The 21,707-nt window shown below is 39.1% G+C and overlaps 1 protein-coding gene across 4 annotated transcripts in view; it reads right to left on the reverse strand.

The window, feature by feature from the left end:
* The window catches only part of LOC106056685 (protein jagged-1-like), a 57,491-nt gene extending 43,495 nt beyond the window's left edge, over window positions 1-13,996 (reverse strand). The window contains exons 1-4 of one of the 4 annotated variants that reach the window (XM_056037761.1): window positions 13,747-13,996; window positions 3,879-3,939; window positions 2,587-3,017; window positions 660-929 (exon numbers count right to left, since the gene is read on the reverse strand). In XM_056037761.1, the coding sequence (XP_055893736.1) occupies window positions 660-929; window positions 2,587-2,670 (354 nt within the window). In that variant the 5' untranslated portion in view covers window positions 2,671-3,017; window positions 3,879-3,939; window positions 13,747-13,996. Of the gene's footprint in view, window positions 1-659; window positions 930-2,586; window positions 3,018-3,796; window positions 4,049-13,746 lie in introns of those variants that run through there. The other 3 variants (XM_056037762.1, XM_056037763.1, XM_056037760.1) reach the window with 3 other exon arrangements.
* Between the last annotated feature and the right edge of the window lie 7,711 nt (window positions 13,997-21,707).

Raw genomic sequence — 21,707 nt, forward strand, 5'->3', positions numbered from 1 at the left:
GAGATATTGTTCCTACATAATGAAATACCCCCTTTCCCAAAGAATCCTAAAGAGGAGCATGCTAATTTGAGAATAATTATAATTAATGTTTTGAAAACAGTAATGTAGATAAATTGGCAGATCGATTGAAAGAGACAGATGGGTCAATATATGAACTGATAGGAGAGTAGACTGTAGACAGAGAGAGAGAAGAGAGACATAACGATACAAAACAATAAGGGATGTATAGTTATATAGGATATGTAGATTGAGACAGACAGACAGAAAGACAGTTATATATATATATATATATATATATATATATATATATATATATACATATAGATAGATAGATAAATAAATGAATGGATAGATAGATAGATAGATAGATAGATAGATAGATAGATAGATAGATAGATAGATAGATAGATAGATAGATAGATAGATAGATAGAAAGATAGATAGATAGATAAATGAATGGATAGATAGATAGATAGATAGATAGATAGATAGATAGATAGATAGATAGATAGATAGATAGATAGATAGATAGACAGACAGACAGATAGATAGATAGAGAGAAGAAATAAATAATAGTATACCAAACCTAGACTTATGAGATGACCAACAGTAACATTTGTTAGACTTTTATTGAAGTAAGAAAGAAACAAAAAACTTACTGGCCAAGAGAATGAGAAGGGCAGCACCAAAAGGTCCTCCTCCAGCGGTACCCTGAGCGTTGTCCGGTTATGCCCGAGCGTACACTCCACCTTCCTGGGCAGGGGGAGCTGGTGGTGTGACAGACACGCGGTGACCGCCAGGCCTAAGTCCTCGGCGCAAGGAGACAGAGCGCCCTTCTTTGTTTCAGGCGGAATCATATGATGGTAGAGTGTGACGAGCGGTAGATTTAAAGACAGCAACCTGAGCTCAAAGTAGCCCAACTGAGCAACCTGGAAATGTACAGAAAATGTTTGGTCTTGGTAATTAGACTTTAGAATAGGGGATACTTTGTTGGTAACTTAACAAGAAAAACATTGAAAAGACGTTTTCTAAGCAGATAATACCTCCTGATACCTCCCTAATACCTCCTTAATACCTCCCTAATACCTTCCTAATACAACTTATAGAGCGATGTTTTTCTGAATAAATATTGAATTTTATATATAAAAAAAAACAGTGGAACATTTTGTACACCGCCCCATTCCCCTTCCCACACTCCCAATCCTATAATGAATTCTGGTGAAGCGACTGTATAGATCTACAACACTTTATACTATTCCAAAGATTAGATCTAGATTTGGAAAGCGATGCGCAACATGATCTTGAAGATTAAATTATAAATTCTTGAATGATTGCGGAAACATCTTTAGACATTTATTCCGTTGAAGATAAATTTGAAAATGCTAACAGTCAAACTATAGTTATCCTTATATGGCCAATAAGTACTTCTTTCCTCAACAATATATATATCAACTGTCAAATTTCTAGGAAAATCGTTAGAGCCGATTTCGATATTTTGTGTCCACCCATGTTTTTGAGCCAACCCACCCAGAAGTATCCAAGAAAGTACGACTTAAGTAAAAGTATTGTAAAAACAGGAAGTAACCCAATAAACCGGAAGTTTGCTTAGCTGCGGTTAGCGGAAATTCCGGTAGAAGCACACAAATGACAAGACCAGTCCAGATCAAGAAAAACTCCAGGACCATCAGTATTTATAGATTTAGTCAGAAATTCAAAGGCTAATAAAATGTACACGTTTGTTTTGATCATTTCTACTACTAGGTGTCTGCACTGTGCTTCAGAAATGAAGGGACACTGGACTACGTTCGTTCATTGAATGTTTGCATGGCACAGCATGTCTTCAATTCAGTTACGGTAGTCCGACGAAAGTGTCAGCAGCAGCCGCAGCAATGGCTTCTCACACGTTGTGATCTGCCAGGAAGAGCAGGCAATGAAAGAGAAGTTATTTAGGAGAGGGAAACTGGAAAAGAGAGACAGAGAGAGTGTGAGAGAGTACGAGAGAGAAAGAAAGTGAAAGACCAAATGAAAGACAAATAATTGACAAATAATATAAAGGGCGAAAAAGAAAATTAAAAGAGTTAAAGAGAGAGAGATAGAGAGAAATAGAGAGAGAATGAGAGACAGAGATAGGAAAAAAAAAAGATAAAGCGAAATGTGAGAGAGAGAAAAAGAAAGTGAGAGATGGAGAGAAAGAGAAATAGAGAGAACTTGGAAAGAGAGAAAGAGAAAGCGAGAAAGTGAGAAGTGAGGAAAACAAATAATAAGAGAGATTCAAAGAGACTCAACGTCAGGCTTCTAACAGCGTGTTTTTATATTCTGACATTTTTAATTACTAGCCAATTCTATTCGTTTATAAAAAGCATAAAAAAAAAAAAAACTCAAGGCTGGTTAAAGTGTCTGCTAAGGTATATTATTGTTTGTTGGGGGTGGGGAAGGAGTCATTTGTATTAGTTTGAAAAACACTTGATAACGAGGATTCTATGCGACAGTGCATATATTTAACGAAACCTTTTGTACCGTGTTTCGAGGCTTAGCCAAAAAAAAAGTCTCTTCTTGTCCCTCCCCCTACTCAAGATTGCTACTCACCGCAGAATGAGACTCGAACCTGAAGGTGATGGTGACTAGGAAGAAGGTGAGCCAGACGTCTAGGTGTCGTGATCTGAGGTTCATCTCTGGGGTGTCATCCGACCTCCTCAACACGTGCCATCACGGGTGGGCTCATCTCACTGGCTAGATCTCGTGAGCAGGGCGTCTTGGTGGTCACATGACCACTAGATTTGTTTCTCTGGCCCTGGGTGACCGAATTATTCACCACTAACTCGCACACACACACACTGAACTCTGTTTAATGAAAGTCCCAGCAATTAACTGGAATACCTTCTTAGGATATCACACGTTTTTGTTATTTCGCTGAGGAAAACTTTCTATTGAAACTTCAATAAATCTTGGCTATGTTCGGACATTATCCAATCAGAATGTTTCCTAGTTGTGCTTTATATCCACACATGTCCTTGAAACTGAAAAAAAAATTAAGATAAAATTAAGAATAATTTGAAAAATAGTTTTTTTTGTTTTGTTTTTTTATTCTTTATGAGGGATAATGATTCCTGCTATCTTGGAATCTATGGGGCTTTCTGATGTACTGTTCAAATGTTTCTATGCCCCATTTATCGAGGGTCGCCAGCACAACAAGAATTTGCCTTTACTTTACCAATGTATGTCAGGTAGCCATTAGAGTTGGGGGACTCAAACCGAAATTCAATATCCCGGTCTTCGCCTGGATTTGAACTCAAGACACTCGGTTTAGAAATCAAGCGCTTTACTAAAGTTACAGCCGATAATTCACTTTTAAAATCAATTTTTATGAGTCTCGAGAGAAAGCTACTTTAATCTCCTAGGTAAAATAAAAAAAAAAAATATTTTCTATAATGTTCTTGGGGTAGTTAAATGATCTATACTTAAAAAAAAATCATGTAAAGATTAAATTCCTTTAATCCTTATAATAATTGTGTAAAAAAGATTATTTTCTTGTCTCATGTAATGTAATAGTTTATTTGCTAACTATCTCAAATTTAATTATTTCAAAGCTTAAGAAAAATTTAAAAAAAAAATGTTACTGTAACTATTTCGAATAAGAAAAAGATTAAACAACAGTGAAAAAACAACTTTTCTTTTCCTTCTGTAAAAATGAATTAATTGTGTCTTTAGTCATAAAAAATTATTATAAATACTGAAGGTTGACTTTCACCAGAAACTGATTACTAACAAAGTCAAAACGAAATCAATGCCAGCTTACTTTTTCTTATTTGTGCTAATTGCTTCAGCTATAATCATTACTATGTTATGAGTATCTGTGAATTAGTAAATTGTCCACACACCAGAGATCGCCAAGACAAAGTATCCACAGCTGAGATATCCGACAGAAGCACACGACAGAAACTAAAAAAAGAAGAAAAAAATGTATATCAACGTACGCGTGGAGAGTAGGTTCGAAACACCTAAATACCCTCCACCCCTCTTGTCTGGGGTTCCCTGAAACAGGGACGGGGTCTAATGAGAGGAGCAGCGTCTGGAGGAGAGAGAGAGAGAGGAGGAGGGGGGAGGATGACCAGTGCGCCAGGTTCTCACGTCACGTCTCGTGCACATATCATACACCATGGGCGCAAACGTGAGTGTGTTTGGTTGGTGGTGTGTGGGGGGGGAGAGTTTTATAGGTAGAGAGTTGAGAGTCGAGTGAGTTGCCGTGCGGGGGTATCGGGTGATGGTCTGGGGGGGGGGGGAAAGTGAAGCTGCGTATCACAGATAACGTCATAAGGAGGGCTACAAGTTGTCCTCATTAATCAAATCGAACTTAGCTAATTGGTGCACGGAAGTCTAAACAGCATGGAGAACATATTAAAACAAACATATGAATCAAAACACTTTTGATATGTACCAGAGAATAGACAAACTTGGTGTATCTTATAGTGTATCTTATAGTGTATCTTATAGTGTATCTTATAGTGTATCTTATAGTGTATCTTATAGTGTAGTATGCTCTCACCAGCTCCTGGTTTCTGGCCACGCAAAGTGGTGCATTTTTTTTTTACCAATTTCATTTTTTTTTTTTTCATAATGTGGACAATTTTGTTTATTTTCTAGGCCAAGGGTGGGCAACCTTTTTCTGCCGAGGGCCGCATTAAAAAAATTTGGGGACTGGGGGCTGCATATATATATATATATATATATATATATATATATATATATATATATATATATATATATATATATATATATATATACATAGATAGATAGATAGATAGATAGATAGATAGATAGATTGCACCTCATTTGAGGAATTAAAACAATAGTTAGCAATTTCTTGAACTAATTTTAAGAATGATTTCTTTCAGTTGCGCGTCTGGGCGCTTACATCGCAACATTTCAACACAAATATATAGTTCTACTAAATGTGAAGTATATAACTGTTTATTGTCGTGCATAATATTCAGGAACCGTGGAACTAGCTTACGAGTTGTTATTCGTCTTGTGACTGCTGTCAAATTTACAGTCAATAAGCATCGACCTGTTCTAACTTTGGATAATTTTCAAACAAAAAAAAAAAGCATGTTCGCAGATGAATGTAGTTTTAAATGATGTAAAAGTTTATAAGCAAAATTTTTAAAGTGCGGATATACAGCTACTGGCACCCATGAACTCCCGTGATAGAACTGACTGGAACTTCTCTTTCAGGTCATAATTGGCTAGGAGGTACGTCATCTGGAGTTGAGTCAGCTTCTACATTAAATGGTGATCTGAGGGTATTGAAAACTGGTTCCAAGTTGACTAGGAATCGACATCCTTAAGGCTCCATTCGAGCTTCAACTCGGTGAGCTGCGACTCCAGCGTGAAAATACGCCAAAATATCTATGGGTGACCCTGGATAGAAACTGTCAATGCTCCAGCACGTCCAGGAAGTTGAACGAAAAGCCTCGGAGAAGTTAGCGTTACTAAGAAAGCTGGCCAGCACAAAGTGGGGTGCCAAAGTTGACATGCTACGCACATTGTATCTAGGGGCAGTCAGATCACAAATTGAATACAGCTATACAGTTCAAGTATACGCTAGTAAAACTGCTCTCGAATCACTCGACCGGGTACAAGCACAGGCTCTACGGTTCATTTGTGGCACCTTTAGGACAAGCCCAACAAACGCTGCTGAAATCTTTACAAACGTGGCACCCTTACATCTTAGGAGGGAGAGGGCAGTACTTACGGCCTACGAGCGCTACAAAAGGGGCGACTCTAGGCTACCCACCTCAATCTTAGTGCGACAGTGGAGAGAGAGGAACCGCATTAAAATGCGATCGTTCCTACATATAGCGGCCAATTTGTCAAATTCAGCTGGACTCTCCACTGATAGAATCCCTATTAGGAGAATCAGTACGTGCCCTCCGTGGAGGAGATTGCCGACCCCACAAATAAACCTGTCCCTGTTAGGGCAAGAGGGAGCCACCAAGAGGCGATTAACACCTGCCATTCTCCAAAAGTTGGCATCCATAACCATAAAATCCTACCCATCAGATGCCATATTCTGTTATACCGATGGGTCGGTAATGAGGGACCCCGATAGATCGGGGTATGGGGCCCTTATTGTCTACCCCGACCGGACTGAACCAGATAGGCTCTCTGGTCCATGCGGCTACGCTGCATGTTCCATGGATGCCGAACTTACAGGGATAACTAGGGCGTTCGAGGCCATTAGGGCCCGAATGCTCCAACGCGTGACTAGCGCCACTACGGTGGTGTTGGTCACTGACTCTCGCTCCAGTCTCCTAGTTATGGGTGGCGGCGGGGGAGGGTCGCCCGTAATAGAAGAGGCAATCGGCGCCGCAGATAACATCCGCCGAGCTATTGGAGCTGTCGTTTATATGCAGTGGGCGCCTTCACATTGCGGCGTGAGGGGCAATGAAACGGCAGACGCCCTCGCAAGGGAGGGTGCAATGGCAGCCACACACCTCGAAGCACCAAGCACGTACTTACAAGCACAAATCCGAGCACTCATTCATGAGAAGTGGTTAAAGTCCTGGGAGGAATCCGACAGCACGTGGTGTCTGGCAGCGCATGCGTCACCCAGATCGCGACGATCCATGGTGGCGACTGAGGAGGTCAGAGCAGTCAATAGTTGCGCAGTGCAGGACGGAACATTGTCCTATTGGGGCATACTTTGCCCGGTTCCGCACTAACTTTGACTCCCGATGCCGTCACTGTGGAGAGAGCGTCGAAACAGTGTCGCATGTCTTGTACGAGTGTCCCCAGCTCCGCGAGCTAAGGGGGGACTTGCCTGTGCAGTCACTCGACTTGTATGGTAGCTATGAGGCACTACGCCGGACGGCTAAGTTTCTTGCCAGAGCACTACGGGAGGACTAGTCCTTCCTGCTCTGATTTTTCAATAGGAGTTCATCTCAGGTTCCAAGTTGATGACGCCTTAAAATTTGCTTTCAAATTCCACAACCAAGGAATCCAAATAAGTCATGCACTTTGCAACCATTTCACTAGAAATAGTTTCACCTTTCAGCTAAGGAAAAAGATAAACCCAAATTTCGCTTGCTGGCCTCAAGAAATGGAATAGCTTTGTTTGAAAAGATTTAAGATGCACATACATTTCATGTGCAAACAACAAATTGCAATGTTTTGAATGATAAATATGAAGTTTTGTCTTCAACAAAGTCGCAGTCAATGTCCTTTAAGGAATCTAACAATTTTTTCCTTCAGATTCCATATTCTTCTAATGCTGGGCCAGCGGATACTACTGTGGTACCGAACATCGGAATATTGTGTTTCCAAATCTTCAAGTACTATTCGTAACTGCCAGTCAGGGCCGGCCTTAGATAATTGGAGGCCCTAGGCGACGTGAATTTGGTGGTCCCCCAAAAATAGAAAAAATATAAATTAACAGCGAAAAAACTAAAATTATGCAGCTTAATAAAAGCGAAGTGTACTTTAACAATAACAGTAAGGACGTGTTTCGCTATTTCTTCTCTAAAATAAGAAAAGATATATCCTATTCAGGGCTCTCAACAATCGAAGCCCTAAGCAGGTGCATAGTTTGCCTATGCTTAAGGCTTATATGTAGACTTTTGATAGTTGATAATAATTTTATCGATATTCAATGCACATATGTGTAAACTTTTTCGTAATGAGTTTTTGGTTGGGATATTGCTCTTTATTTTATTACAAAGTCTGTTATTCTCCATCAAAGCACGTTCCATCAGTTGTTGCCCTTGCCGTCTTGTACAAGCCAACACTTTCAACACAGCATAGCATTGAATAAATACTGGCCTGGACGTGTGTCTTTGACTGAATATATCGAAATATTGCCATTTAAAATAATGTTTGTTTCGTTTAATAAAAAAATTCGGCGGGACGTAATTTGCCCACCCCTGTTCTAGGCCATTAAAAAAAACAACAACAACAAAAAAAAAAGAACCACAAACAAACAAAGAAGCCAGCTGCGCATAACCATGCGAAGGTCAAGAAAGGTAACAAAGACATAAATGTAAAAAAAAAACAACCTGACCATCAGTTCGTACTGATTTATTTGTCATTAAATATTACAAGAAACTGTATGTACTCACATAATACACTAGCTTATTACTGTAGGTACTACATATTATATTGGTATAAACGATAAAGACTAACTTTAGAATATATTTGGACGCCACATGTTAATGTTCGCAGCTTTTTGGGATTTGCGTTAAGGGAAGAAGTGTTTTTGATGGGTCCATCAGTAAAGGTGGACAGTTGCTGGATGATCTGGTTGTGTAGGGGAATAGATTCTGATGCAATCACTAGGTGGGCAGTTGCTGCATGATCTGGTTGTGTAGGGGAATAGATTCTGATGCAATCACTAGGTGGGCAGTTGCTGGATGATCTGGTTGTGTAGGGGAATAGATTCTGATGCAATCACTAAGTGGGCAGTTGCTGGATGATCTGGTTGTGTAGGGGAATAGATTCTGATGCAATCACTAGGTGGGCAGTTGCTGGATGATCTGGTTGTGTAGGGGAATAGATTCTGATGCAATCACTAAGTGGGCAGTTGCTGCAAGATCTGGTTGTGTAGGGGAATAGATTCTGATGCAATCACTAAGTGGGCAGTTGCTGGATGATCTGGTTGTGTAGGGGAATAGATTCTGATGCAATCACTAGGTGGTCAGTAGTAGGTCAGTTGATTGAACCAATGGAACTTTGAGGGTTCAAGAGAAAAGCACAAGAGAGAGAGAGAGACGTGTAACAGATCACTGTATTGTTTTTAAAAATCTTCTATCAGTTCACTCTGTCCGTTTGTCTGTCTGTCTGTCTGGTAAAAAGTTTGTACTCTCGCTGCTCCTCTCATTAGCCTCCGTCCTGTTTTAGGGAGGAAACAAAAATTAAATTGAATTTTGCCAATGTATAATTAGTTATTGTGTTTGAAGTGCTCTATAAAGTGTTTACACTTTAGTTGCGGAGAGCATTATAGGTAGCTTTTACTTTGTTGACAAGGCTAATAGAACATACAATAAGTGTACTGCCAGTGACGTCAGCGATGTCAAGTTTTTTTTTTCCTCTTTAGACATCAAAGGAAAATATTCTTTCATAAAACATTCTAGCCAAAATTAATTTTTTGATAATGAAAATTTTCAAACCGATATAACGGTCGACCGCGAGTTTCGCGATGTGGCCAATGAGTTCAGAATTTTTTTTTTCTTAATAATATACACAGACTTTAAAATTTTACAGAAAATCGTTACAGTCGTTTACGAACTATGAACTATATAAATGTATATATACATACATAAAGAACTGCTCGCTTAAGAGTATAGGATTTAAGATTACTGGATCATTTTGTTATATTCTCTGCCTCTCCATTTTCTCTTTCTCTCTTTACATCTTACTATCTGTCGATCCATACCTCGGTTTTCTTTTCTCTTTTTTCTTTCTCTTCTCTCTCTCTTTTCACTTTTTCTTTATTTTCTTCCCTCTCTGTATCTCTTACTATCTTTCTGTCTGTCTTTATTTCATCTGTATCTCTCTCTATCTCTAGCTCTTTATGTGTTTGTGTGCGTGTCTCTCTCTCTTTATCTTTTTCAAATGTGTGCATATAAAAGTTTAACATTTTCATAGAGACCACATGAAAACTTCCAAGATTAGACAGGTCATAGGTCATAGGTCACTTTTCTTTGCGACACCATTCCCGATGCACTTTCCCTTCAACAATTCCGTTTATTATTCGCGTAGTTCTTTGATGGACATCGTTTAAGTTCAAGTCCTGACAGAACCTGCAGTTAGTGGCTAGCCTACCCACCTAGGAGGCACAAGTTCGAATCCAGACTAGAGCTTATTGTGTTGGCTCGAGACCAAGCGACCTAGTTGGCCTCAACACTGACTTGCGTCGTCGCAACCCGTGGCCAGTGGAGACCAATAGCTGGTTGCCATGTTGTACATACCAATGACGTTTCAGGTCAGTGTTCAGGCCTTCTATGCCGACTGGTCTCGGTTTGCTTAAGATCTAGAATCTCACTAGAAACGTTCGTGTAAATGGCCCTCCTCTCCTCTGTCAGACAGCACAGAGCAGTGTTGTAGTGTGAGAGAATTGCAGTACAAAAATAGGATGGATCTGATCTTGTGATACTAACACTGCTGACTGATTGAATAGAAATCCACAAACGTGGAATCTCATTCATAACTATAAGGTCATATACCTTTTTTGTAAATTAAATAATCACAAAGAAATTTTGTTATTTGATGACATTATAAATAACTCTAATAAATAACAGTCTCTGATTCTTTTTGTGCCTCTCTCTATCTCTCTTTCTCTCTCTCTTTTTTTCTGTCTCTCTCTGTCTCTCTCTCTCTCTCTTTCTGTCTCTCTCTTTCTCTCTCTCTCTCTCTCTCTCTCTCTCGCCTTTCCTTTTGTCTCACCCTGCCCTCATTTTGAGGATCATATTGATAGATGTCTATAAGCGCAATATATCTTATAACCTACGCAATGCATACTAATAAATACTTTGTCTTTGATTACTTGTAAATTATTTTCTTCTAAGCTTGCATAAAAAGGAAAACATTTACCATTTGTATGTGATCTACAAACTTGTCCAATACCATGAATACCTCGCCCTTGAACTTTGATTCTTTTTTCACCTTATTACAAACCAATACACAAACAACTTTCATATGCTTCAGATTAAGAAGTCAAAACTTTTTGAGAAGCTTTCTTAATAACTATTTGGGACTTTACGGGTGATTTGTACGTCGCTTGGCTTCCAAACCGAGGATCTAATATTCGAATGTCGTTCAAGATTAACATTTTGAAAAGTTCACCCATCTCTAATGGGGACCTGACTTTAGTTGAGGAAAGTAAAGGCGGTTGGTCCTTGTGCTGGCCACATGACACCTTCATTAACCGTCAGCCATAGAAACAGAAGGATTCTTTACAGCATCTGCCCTAGAGATTGAAAGGTCTGAAAGGATACTTTGCTTATTTAAAAAAAAATATATGACAATTTTGAAGCTTCGTGGCCGATATATTTTTTAAGCCTACAAATCTTGAGTGTTTAGATATTATTTTTTTGTTTTGTATTTTTTATTAACGTTCCTGGTGTTTATTGATAAGCACCCCCCCTCTACCTTATCACCACCATGAAGAAACATCAAGTACCACAAACAACCACCGGCTCCTTCAGGTACAACAGAGCTCTTTGTCCTCCAAGCCTCTTCAAGTCTGAAGTCTCTGCCTAAGAAGGACATTCATTGTATTCGAACACTCTCACAAAGAAAAACGATACCTTTAAAGCGAGTTTCTTTTGCACATCGATACTCTTAACGTTGGTATAGGAAACAAATAGAATCGATTCTCTGTATCGCTGCTGGAGCTTAACTCTTTTCATTTAAACGAGGGAGAGGGAGGGAAAGGCTGGTTCTGCTTAAAAGAAAAACACGATTTGGAGACCTGTTTGATAAGTGTAATGACTAGATTAGAGATATGACGCGTTCTTTGCGGGGCTAATCAGTCCGAGAGAGCAAATACTTTCACTAGACAAGTTAGGCGAAAAAAGAATAAAGAAACTTAAAGAAAATCTTAATATTAGTTACGTCACTAATGGCACACCGGGCAACGCGAGTTTGGTGCCCATTAGTGTGAATACGAATTCGAATTTAGGCAAAGAAAAAGGAAATCATGGACGACTTCCTTGCAGCCTCCATTGGGGTCGGTGAAGTAAGCAGGTCTTGATTGCTAAACAGTCAGTCATTAGAAAGCCTTGCTCAAAATTTGCCACCTTGATAAAAACTAACATTAATATTTCTCGTGTTTTAGAAAAAAAAATAGATTATTACTTTTGGGAAGCGTGGTCGTTAGGCTAAGAACACTAGAACTTGGCCTGGCTTAGCCATGGGGGTCGAGGTTTGATTCGGGCAGTGTTGTGTTTGCTGAGCGCCTAAAGGCAGCACGGAAAACCTTCTCCTTTATACCCCCTCCCCACTGGTCCGCAAATGAGATTGGGCCATAGTGCTTTGAGCACGCTATAAGCATGAAATTAGCGCTATATAAAAGCTAAAATTTATAATTTTTTAAATTTTATTTTGGTTCTTGACGTAAAGGCAGTTTGATTCTTTTTTTTTTACAATTAACAGGGTTTGAACCAAAACTCTCAAGTCTAGCAATAAAGTTCCATAACATAAGGCTACTTCATATAGTGATAGACTTCTTTACGATATTTGGTATGTATGTGTGCTAGTGTATAATTAATAATGTGTATAATGACCTTTCACCTGTTTTTGACATCCGGTAGAAAGACAATTGAGTGGGAAAGGCTCGGCACTCTTAATCTTTCTCCAGCAGACAATTGTAAGCTGTGGATACAACCCCTGCTCCAATCCCTTGCAAGGCTCAAGTTATGTACGGGCTGAACTCTCTGCCATGCGCACACAAAAACAATGTATAATCAATCAGATGTAAACCTGTGTTCCAGCACGTCTTCATCGTTACCCCAGACACACTCACACACACTCTCACAGCCATTATATACAAGCACAATCACACAAACAAACCCACACTCACAAACAAAACAGAAAAACATACATTTTCTAACCGTACTTTTTGTTACCTGCACAACATTAACCCGAACCCAAGACATGGGAAGTGATTTCTCTTTTTAAATGGCTATCGTTGAATTCCTCGAGATGAATCAATTAACAAATCAATAAATAAAACGAGTTGGAAGATATTGTTTCGTTTTCTGATTTCCTACTTTTTAAACTAGGAATTAACGCAACATACACGACTTCACGAGAGATACAAAAAAAGCCATCGTGGCATAATTTTCCATTACATATAACTGAGGTGGCTGAGTGGTTAAGCGCTTGGTTTCCGCACCTGGAGTCATGGGTTCTAATCTTGGTGAAAGTCTGTGATTTTTAATTTCAGGAATTTTAGGGCTCCTCCAAGTCCACCCAGCTATAATGGGTACCTGACTTTAGTTGAGTAAAGTAAAAGCTGTTGGTCGTTGTGCTGGCCACATGACACCCTGCTCATAAACCGTTGGCCAAAGAAACAGATGACCTTAACATCATCTACTCCATAGATCTCAAGGTCTGATAGGGGAACTTTACTTTTTTATCTCAATATCATTAAGATATACTAAATCTACTATGAAGATGTAATTGTTCTATCTATCATTAAGATGTGCTTACTCTGCCATTACTCAATACTCGGTCTAACAGTAAGGAGTACTCAGTATAACATCTAGAAGTACTCAGTCTCCTATTAAGAAGTACACGGTCTAAAATTAAGAAGTACTAAGTCTAACATTAGGAAGTAGCCAGTCTAACAATAAGAAGTAATACTGCTGTGTGGGAGACATTGTTTCCACTATAGCTAATGTTCAGACATTCATTTTAAGACAAAATTCATAGTCGCTTTGCGAAGGAGGCCATAGATTCAGAAGCACTCACTCTACCACTTAGAACTATTCAGTTGATCACTACATATACACACTCGATCATTATAATGTACTCACTCTACCTAGTAGGAAGTACTTACAAACATTAATATGCAATCACTTTATCAACCTCGAAGTACTTAGCCTACAGTGTAATGTACTCACTCTACCATCAGGAATTACTCACACCGTCATTCCGAAACGAACCACTCTACCATTAAAAAGTACCCGTGTATTCAGTGTAACATTAAGAAGTACCCGTGTATTCAGTGTAACATTAAGAAGTACTCACAGATGATTGCGATGCGTTCACTCTTCCATCAAGAAGTACTGATCCTAACATTATGAAATCGGCTCCACAATCAAGAAGTACTGATCCTAACATTATGAAATCGGCTCCACAATCAAGAAGTACTGATCCTAACATTATGAACTCGACTCCACAAGCAAGAAGAACTCACCCTGCTATTAGGACATACTAACTCTACTTGGTACTCACTCTACCGTTACGTGTACCATCGCAAACTTCCGTCGAGGCTTCACAAAATGAAACAAAAAAGCTTTTCTTGTCACCTGGTATCGATACCATCAGATTTCCTGACGTCGTGCATGTTTACCCAGGTGTCAGCTTGACCCAGTGTTGCAATCCGCTACATCTATTGTAAACATCGGCAACAAATGATTTACAGAAGAAGTACAGCCGGTACTTAAGCTAGAAGAAATAATCCGAAGTGGCACCAAGCTATTGAAGACGTCTCTCACAGGAACGGGACTGGCAAAGCAGGTTCGTATTCCCCAGAGGTTAATCAACTTCTTAACAAAGAACTTATTGACAACTTGAAGACAAGAGTCTGTGCTAGGTTTAAGTTAACGATATAGTTTTGAAAAGGTCCAATACATATTTGTGCATTTACATTTAAATATTTAATTTTAAATTTGATTTTAACCACTAATAATTTTTATTTTTCAAAAACAAATAGTACTATAAGATTGTGATAAAAAGTTAAAAACAATCCGATCCTGCAGGTAAAAGTATCTAAGAAATGTTAAATTATAAAAACATTTAAAATAAAGCTCATAATCATTTACGAAACAAAATAAACATTGGTGTACAGAAATGTATTTAACTATGTACTTACAAAGACCGCATCACAAATGAAGAGATTAGAACCAGGTTAAAGAAGAAGAGGCAGACAGAGAAAGCGATGGGAAGACAACGTAAAAGAATGGACGGGCCTGTCATTGAAAGAGGTTCTCTCCAAGGAATGGAGAAAGACGGTCAACAGATCTTGTGTGGTGCCCTAACGATTTAGAATAAGGGATAGGTGAAGCTGAAGGATTAAACTATCATCTGAATATATATATATATATATATTTGGTACGATCCTCTATAAAACCACAACAACACAATGTGGCTAAGTCAAGAACCAGACAACTTGGGCTCTGATATAACAAGTCACTTTAATGAGTGTCATAAATAATGAAGAGAAATCCAATACTTTACAAATGGGCAGAAGTCAATGTCTGAATAGAACAGCTATACACAACTTGTTCCTCTCTCAGTCCGCCAGACTTGACCCAACCTTGTTTTTATGATACAACACATAGTTCATAGCCAGATAACCAAAACACCGTTGACCTACACGGAGAATGTTTACATCTGTCATTTTTAAGCACACATGTCTGTGTCACATGAGTCGGTTGATAACACAGAGGCTACACTGACCAGCATTACAGTTCAGTTACAACCATATATATGGCTCCTTATGTCTCGGACGACAATGGATGCACACAGGTGAATCAATAACTTTGGTTTTGTCTTGAGACAAGGCAGAAACTGGTGTGACTGGTCAAGCCAATTCTGAAGCTGTAGAGTTTGACACAGTTCGTGCTTGTATATGCATCTGACTTAGGGCTAGTTGACAGTGCAGCTTTCCTCTTCTTTCTCTTGACGGATGCAGCTTCCTTTCTTTTGCACTCGGCGAAGTTCGTACCAGCAAGTACAGTCTGTCTCCATGCAGTCCGGTCTTGGACTATCTCCTCCCACAAACTTTGTTCTCATGCCACGCTTGCAGAAATCTCTGTAGGTTAGTCTTGGGCGGCCCCTGGGTCTGACTCCCTCTGCAAGCTCAGCGTCTTTAGGGATTCTTCCATCTGGCATGCGAGTGACATGGCCGAGCCAGCGTAGACTTCTCTGTGTAAGAAGAGCATAGATGCTGTGCATATTGGCCCGTTTTAAAACGCCCTTTTTGGAGACATGATCCCTCCAGCAGATGTACATTATGCGTCGCAGGCAGCGTAAGTGGAAGCTATTTAATCTGTGTTCTTGACGCATGTAAGTTGCCCAGCTGTCACTGCCATAAAGACGTGAGCTCAGAACGAAGACATTGTAGACTAGGTTTTGGTTGCCGTAGTCAGTTTGGTATTTTCCCACACGCGCTTGGAGAGTTTTGCCATTGCTGCAGAGAACTTTCCTATTCTTTTTGTCAGCTAAGTGTCTAAATCTAGGTTGCTGGCTATCGTTGTTCCCAAGTAGGTGCATTCATGCACCACTGTAAGTGTGTGATTTCCAATATGTATCGATGGTATTTCCACGACGTCTTGTGCCAAGATTTCGGTCTTGGAGAGGCTTATTGTAAGGCTAAACTTTTGATAAGCAGCTGCCAGAATATTCACAAGCCTCTGCAAGCATAAGCAGCTACAGGAGAAAAGCAGAGAACAAAAGCAGTCACTCTTTAGATAGCTTTTATTGACTTTACCAAGGCGTTTGAACTTGCCAACAGATACCGCCTGTTTGCCGTATTAAAGAGAATTGGCTGTCCAAACAAGCTACGGAAACTAGTGTCAGCTTTTCATGAAAATAAGCAGGGCACCGTACAGTTTGACAGTTCTACCTCTATGCCATTCTTCATCAAGAGCGGAGTAAAACAAGGATGTGTTCTGGCTTCAACACTATTCGTCATCTTCTTTTCAGTTGTACTCACCAGCGCCTTTAAATCTCTGAAAGATGGAGTATATATCAACAGTAGATCCGATGGAAAGCTATTTAACCTGGCACGCCTTAAAGCCAAAACGAAAAGACGGCGTATCTTGATTAGGGAACTGTTGTTCGCCGATGATGCGGCACTCATATCAGCTGAATAGAGCAATATCTAATATAAAATTTAAAATATAAAATGTTATTAGGTTTTCAATTTTAATTTCAACATAATTTAATGATCTTCTTGGTGTCAGCATTCAGTCTTGAGGAGTCTCCTTCAAATCTTTCCTGTCTACAAGCTTTGCCCTTGCAGTTTGAGAACTATTCTTCTGTGACGCAGTCCATCCTATTTCATCATTTTTCTAATCCTATCTTCTACATTGGACAGCCTGGCTATGTTTTACCTTGAATAATACGGTGTTGAAATACAAGAGTTTGTTAGGACACACGATTAGGAATTGGGCGCGAAAATGTATTTGTTTCATCGAAAGGGTAACGTTTTGACTTAGCGACATTGACGTGACTTAGTTTAGACTTAGCGACATTGACGTGACTTAGTTTTGACTTAGCGACATTGACGTGACTTAGTTTTAACTTAGCGACATTGACGTGACTATTAAAAACCAAGAATAGGATTTGAGGTGTCACGAAAGTAAACACTTGTATTGGCTTCAGTGGGTGGCAGGGTTTTTGGATGAAAAGATTTAGCGACATTCAACGATTCCCTTCATAAAGTAATATAATCACAATTCGACATCGTTTATCAGCGTCGAAAATCTTTGTATTGTCCATTGTGTTATTTGATTTTTGAGTGCTACCTCCGTTCTGTCTTATCCACACAAGACACAGCACGGAGACATTAAACGAAGTTCTTATTAAGTGCAGTTCCCCTTTCCCCTTTCAGACCTTGTGGTCTATAAGGCATATGATGTAAGGGTCGTCTGTTTCTGTGGCCCGCGGTTAACAAGGGTGTCATGTGACCAACCGCCTTTACTCTTCCCCAACTTATGTCAGGTACCCATTAGAGCTGGGTGGACTCAGAGGCGCCCGAAGATCCCGAAATTAAAGATCTCAGTCTTCGCCAGGATTCGAACGCCGGACCACGGTTCGGAAGCCAAGCGCTTTACCGCTCAGCCACCGCTCCTCCTTATTAAGACGTCTTGTGACTACACTATTTTCTTTACCACCTGAGAAAATTTTGGCCATTCTAAAATTTGAAGCATTAGCGAAGACGCATTAAAGTGTCTTTAAAGAACGTTTCCAATGTCTCTTGCTACCCATCTCGAGAAACAATGAAAGGTCTTGCTTGAAAGATACAAAGACACTTTTAATTTAATTATTTGATTATTTATATTAATGAATTCACAAATATCGATTGATAACTACAATGCAAATAGTATACATTTTTCTTAACATAAAAGGCTCCTCCTCCACCGCCTTTGTCTGATTTACCTCCCCCCCCCCCCAATTGTGGAGCCACACAGTGTAAGACGCTCTGGTTTAAGAATTATTTTGAATGTGCAGTGGTACAACACGTTTCGCCGGGCTTAGTATCTAAGCCTTATGAGCAGGCCAGGTGGTGAACTTAGTTGTCAGAGGCTATCTGAGACGCATGCCTTTAGGAGTATTTTATACACATTAGGAGATTATCCCCCATTGGCACCCCCGCCACAATGACAACCTTTGAAACCAGAAAGCTGCCCTGTCAACTAGCCCTACGTCAGATAAATATACATGCACGAGCTGTAGTAAACTCTGCCGCTCCAGAATCGAATTGATCAGTCACACCAGATTCTGCCCCGTCTCAAGACGAAAACAAAGCCATTGATTCACCTGGGCGCTTCCATTGTCTTCCAAGATATAAGAAGCCATATACAACACGTTATGGCTACATGTGTAGCTACTCACAGTTTTTAATCTCTCACTTCGACTTTTAACTTTCTGTCCGCCTTTATTGATCCAATGAAGTGTTTCCCAAACTGTGTTCCGAGGAACTCTATTCTTCCTGAAGCCTGAATAGATGTTCCATGAAGTACTGGAATATTTAACGACTAGGCCACCAAGAGAATTAATCTCTCTACCAATATGAAGTAGTGTTCCGCTAAATACTCCAAATGTGCGAAGTGTTCCGTTTAAAATTTACAAAACACTTATCCAATGTATAATAAAAAAAATACTTAGGACAGGAACAGATTTCCTTCACTCTTTAGTCTAACGGCACATTTCATATTATCTCCCTCCTGTGCACTGAATGTTCTGCATGACCTGGGTTCATATCAATTCTCATCCAGGTACAAAAAAAAAAAAAGTGGCGCCACTGACCGAGCGTTTTTTAAATGTATATTTTCAAATAAAAAAAATAAAATAAATAAAAATTCTGTAACAAAAAATTAATTAGGCGTTCATTAATTTTTGAGCTAAACAATATTTGTTTTAAATATGAAGAAACAAAGATAGTTTAAGAAGGATGAAGAGAAGAGGGAGAGGGATAACTGCAGATCTAGAGAATGATAACAAGAGGGAGAAAAGGAGAGAATCAAAGGATGCGAGAGAGGTTGGGAAGGAGATGGACTTACAAGTATGATGTCAGGGTAGGGAACAGGGACGCCGCGAGGGTTGTGACCGCCTGCGTGAGAAATTTTAATAAACCGCTACCCCCCTCTCTTTTTTTTTTTTTAAATCATTAGACTGAGCTGGATACTGTACCAATAGAGCCTTTTGATTTGAATCCATATTTGTAAATAATTCCTTTCAAATTCGAAAGGTTGTCGTATCCTTCATGCCCTCCAAGATGTTTCATTTCCAATTTTATCTTTGATATTTTTTCTTATACGATGTCACAAAGTCTTTCTCCCGTTGCCTCAGTATTTGGGCGAAACCTCCAACACAAAAACTAAAGCATTTTACCTTTTTCTACCAGTCGCTGGACTCCACTGAATAGAAGATTTAGTTTTTGATTTTTTTAGAGGAAGAGTAGCAGGCTAATTGCACTGTAGATACCTCAAAATATGCATTTTTTTAAAGCTTACAGCGCTCCCCCAGACTCCCTAGCTGTCCCTTGGCGGTGTGTACTGCCTTTCACTAATTATAGGAAGAGAGTATTCTAGAGTAGAAAAAACGTTTGAATGAATGAAAGATAAGAATGTAATGAAAATTAATTACTATACATAAAACACTGAACCATAATCTTCAAATACAAAAACAAAATTTAACAAGGTTACAAAGACAGTTTGTGTTGAAACACAAACTTAAAATCGGCCCCCGAAGTGGTCCACCCAGGCAGGCTTCAATATTTTCAGAAAGAACATGCAAATGAAATTTTATCAAAGACAAATGAGAGATAAGAATGGAGAAAGAAGGTTGACAGATCTTGTGTAGTGCCCCAATGGTGCTGCAGATCAAAGGATAGGTGCAAGTGAATGCAAAGTTAGATGTGAACCTGGCCTAATTAGTTCCCCCTTCAGACCTTGTGGTCTATAGGGCAGATGATGTAAAGTTCATCTGTTTTTGTGGCCTACGGTTAACGAGGGTATCATGTAACCAGCACAACGACCAAACGCCTTTACTTTTCCCCAACTAATGTCAGGTACCCATTAAAGCTGGGTAGACTCAAAGGCGCCCAAGGATTCCGAAGTTGAAAATCCCAGTCTTCACCAGGATTCGAACCCGGGACACTCGGTTCGAAAGCTGAGCGCTTTACCGAGCCTCACCTGGTCTTTACTTTATATATTTGTTTTGAAAATGTTTTTTTTTTTTTTTTTTTTTTAAAGGAAACCTCAGAATTTGCGCTATTCAGTTTTAGCTTTATCATCATAGGAATCCTTGGGCCTTAGGCCTCTTTTCTTTGCCTCTTTTTTGGGCTTTATGTGCCTCTTTTATGGGCCATCTTGCCTCTTTTGTGGCCTTTTTTTTTTTTTTTTTTTTTTTTTTATAATATGATTTTATTTGTAAGTTATCATAATTCACAAGTATTAAATCATAAACAATTGAAAAGTGATTAACCTAAAAATATAATAACAGTAATAGAAATATTATTTAATATCAAAGACATACTACCTAACCAATGAACCCCCTAAAGACTGAAAAATGATACAAGTATCCTCTACTCCAGAACAATCAACACAATATCAGATATCCCTGACCCCTAACACCAGTGATTCCCAAAGTGGTCTATATAGACCCCCAGGGGTCTACGAAGACTTCCAAGGGGTCTACGAAAGTGAAAAAATAAATTGGGGGTCTATGAGATGTCTACGGGGGTCTACGATAATAAATTTCATTTAATCATGTTGCGACTTTAATTTTCACATCCCACTAAAGTAATTATTTACTAAACTAATCTATGATTTGTACCTTAGTTAATCCTTTAAATATGTATCATGCTATTCAAACGAAAAATTGTAGCATTTAATTTCAATACTTATTTCACTAGCTTAATTTTGTCTACATGTAACTAATGTTAAACAGCGTTGATTATTTAAAATTGGGATTCATTCTTTCCTTGTCAAATAAGCGGTTTTATGACGATACGAAACCAATTACTCTGGAGGATCGTTTGAGACGATGCCACCCTGACAAAATAGATAAAGGTTTGAAAAACTTTCGAACACTCAAAGATAAAGTTCTGATTAGACCCACAAAATCCTTCTTCGACATCATATAGAGAAGATGATGGTTTGTAGGCGACTTACAATATCTCTTTACTTATAGCAAAAACCGGAAAACACCATAGGTAAAACATTGACTTTATCAGCCGTTGTAGTTTTAAAAACTGTTTTACACAAACCTACATCTGATATTATTAAAACAATTTCTTTAAGCAACAATACAAATCAATGGCACACTGGTGGTATGAGTTATAAAATTAAAGGCTTCTTATGTAATTCTTTGTAAACGACATACATTCAGTGTTTTGGATCAGCGGTATCACAGGCTCTGACAGAATGTAATGCTGTGTGCTTCAAACTGGTTAAGGGTTGCCGGCTCCTTATTTTTAACAGGGTTGACCCACGAAACGTTTCCAGTGTTTGGGTAAAGCTGCACGCAGCATAGGTTTGAATTCAGTTTTCCTTCTGCTAGGTGGGCAGCAAGTCAAAGCTAATGAGCCCTTCCTGCTCAAAGTTACTGGCTTAGGTGCCAGTAGCTCACCTTCGCCCCTTCTCCTGTTAGTGAAAACAGTTCTGTATATCCAATATTTGAGCCACACGTGAAAGATCAAGAAATACACGAGAAACTGCGCTTTGACAAAAATTTTACAATGATACATAAGGCAA

Source organism: Biomphalaria glabrata, chromosome 8 (assembly GCF_947242115.1).
Source record: "Biomphalaria glabrata chromosome 8, xgBioGlab47.1, whole genome shotgun sequence".
Classification (NCBI taxonomy): Eukaryota; Metazoa; Mollusca; class Gastropoda; family Planorbidae; genus Biomphalaria; species Biomphalaria glabrata.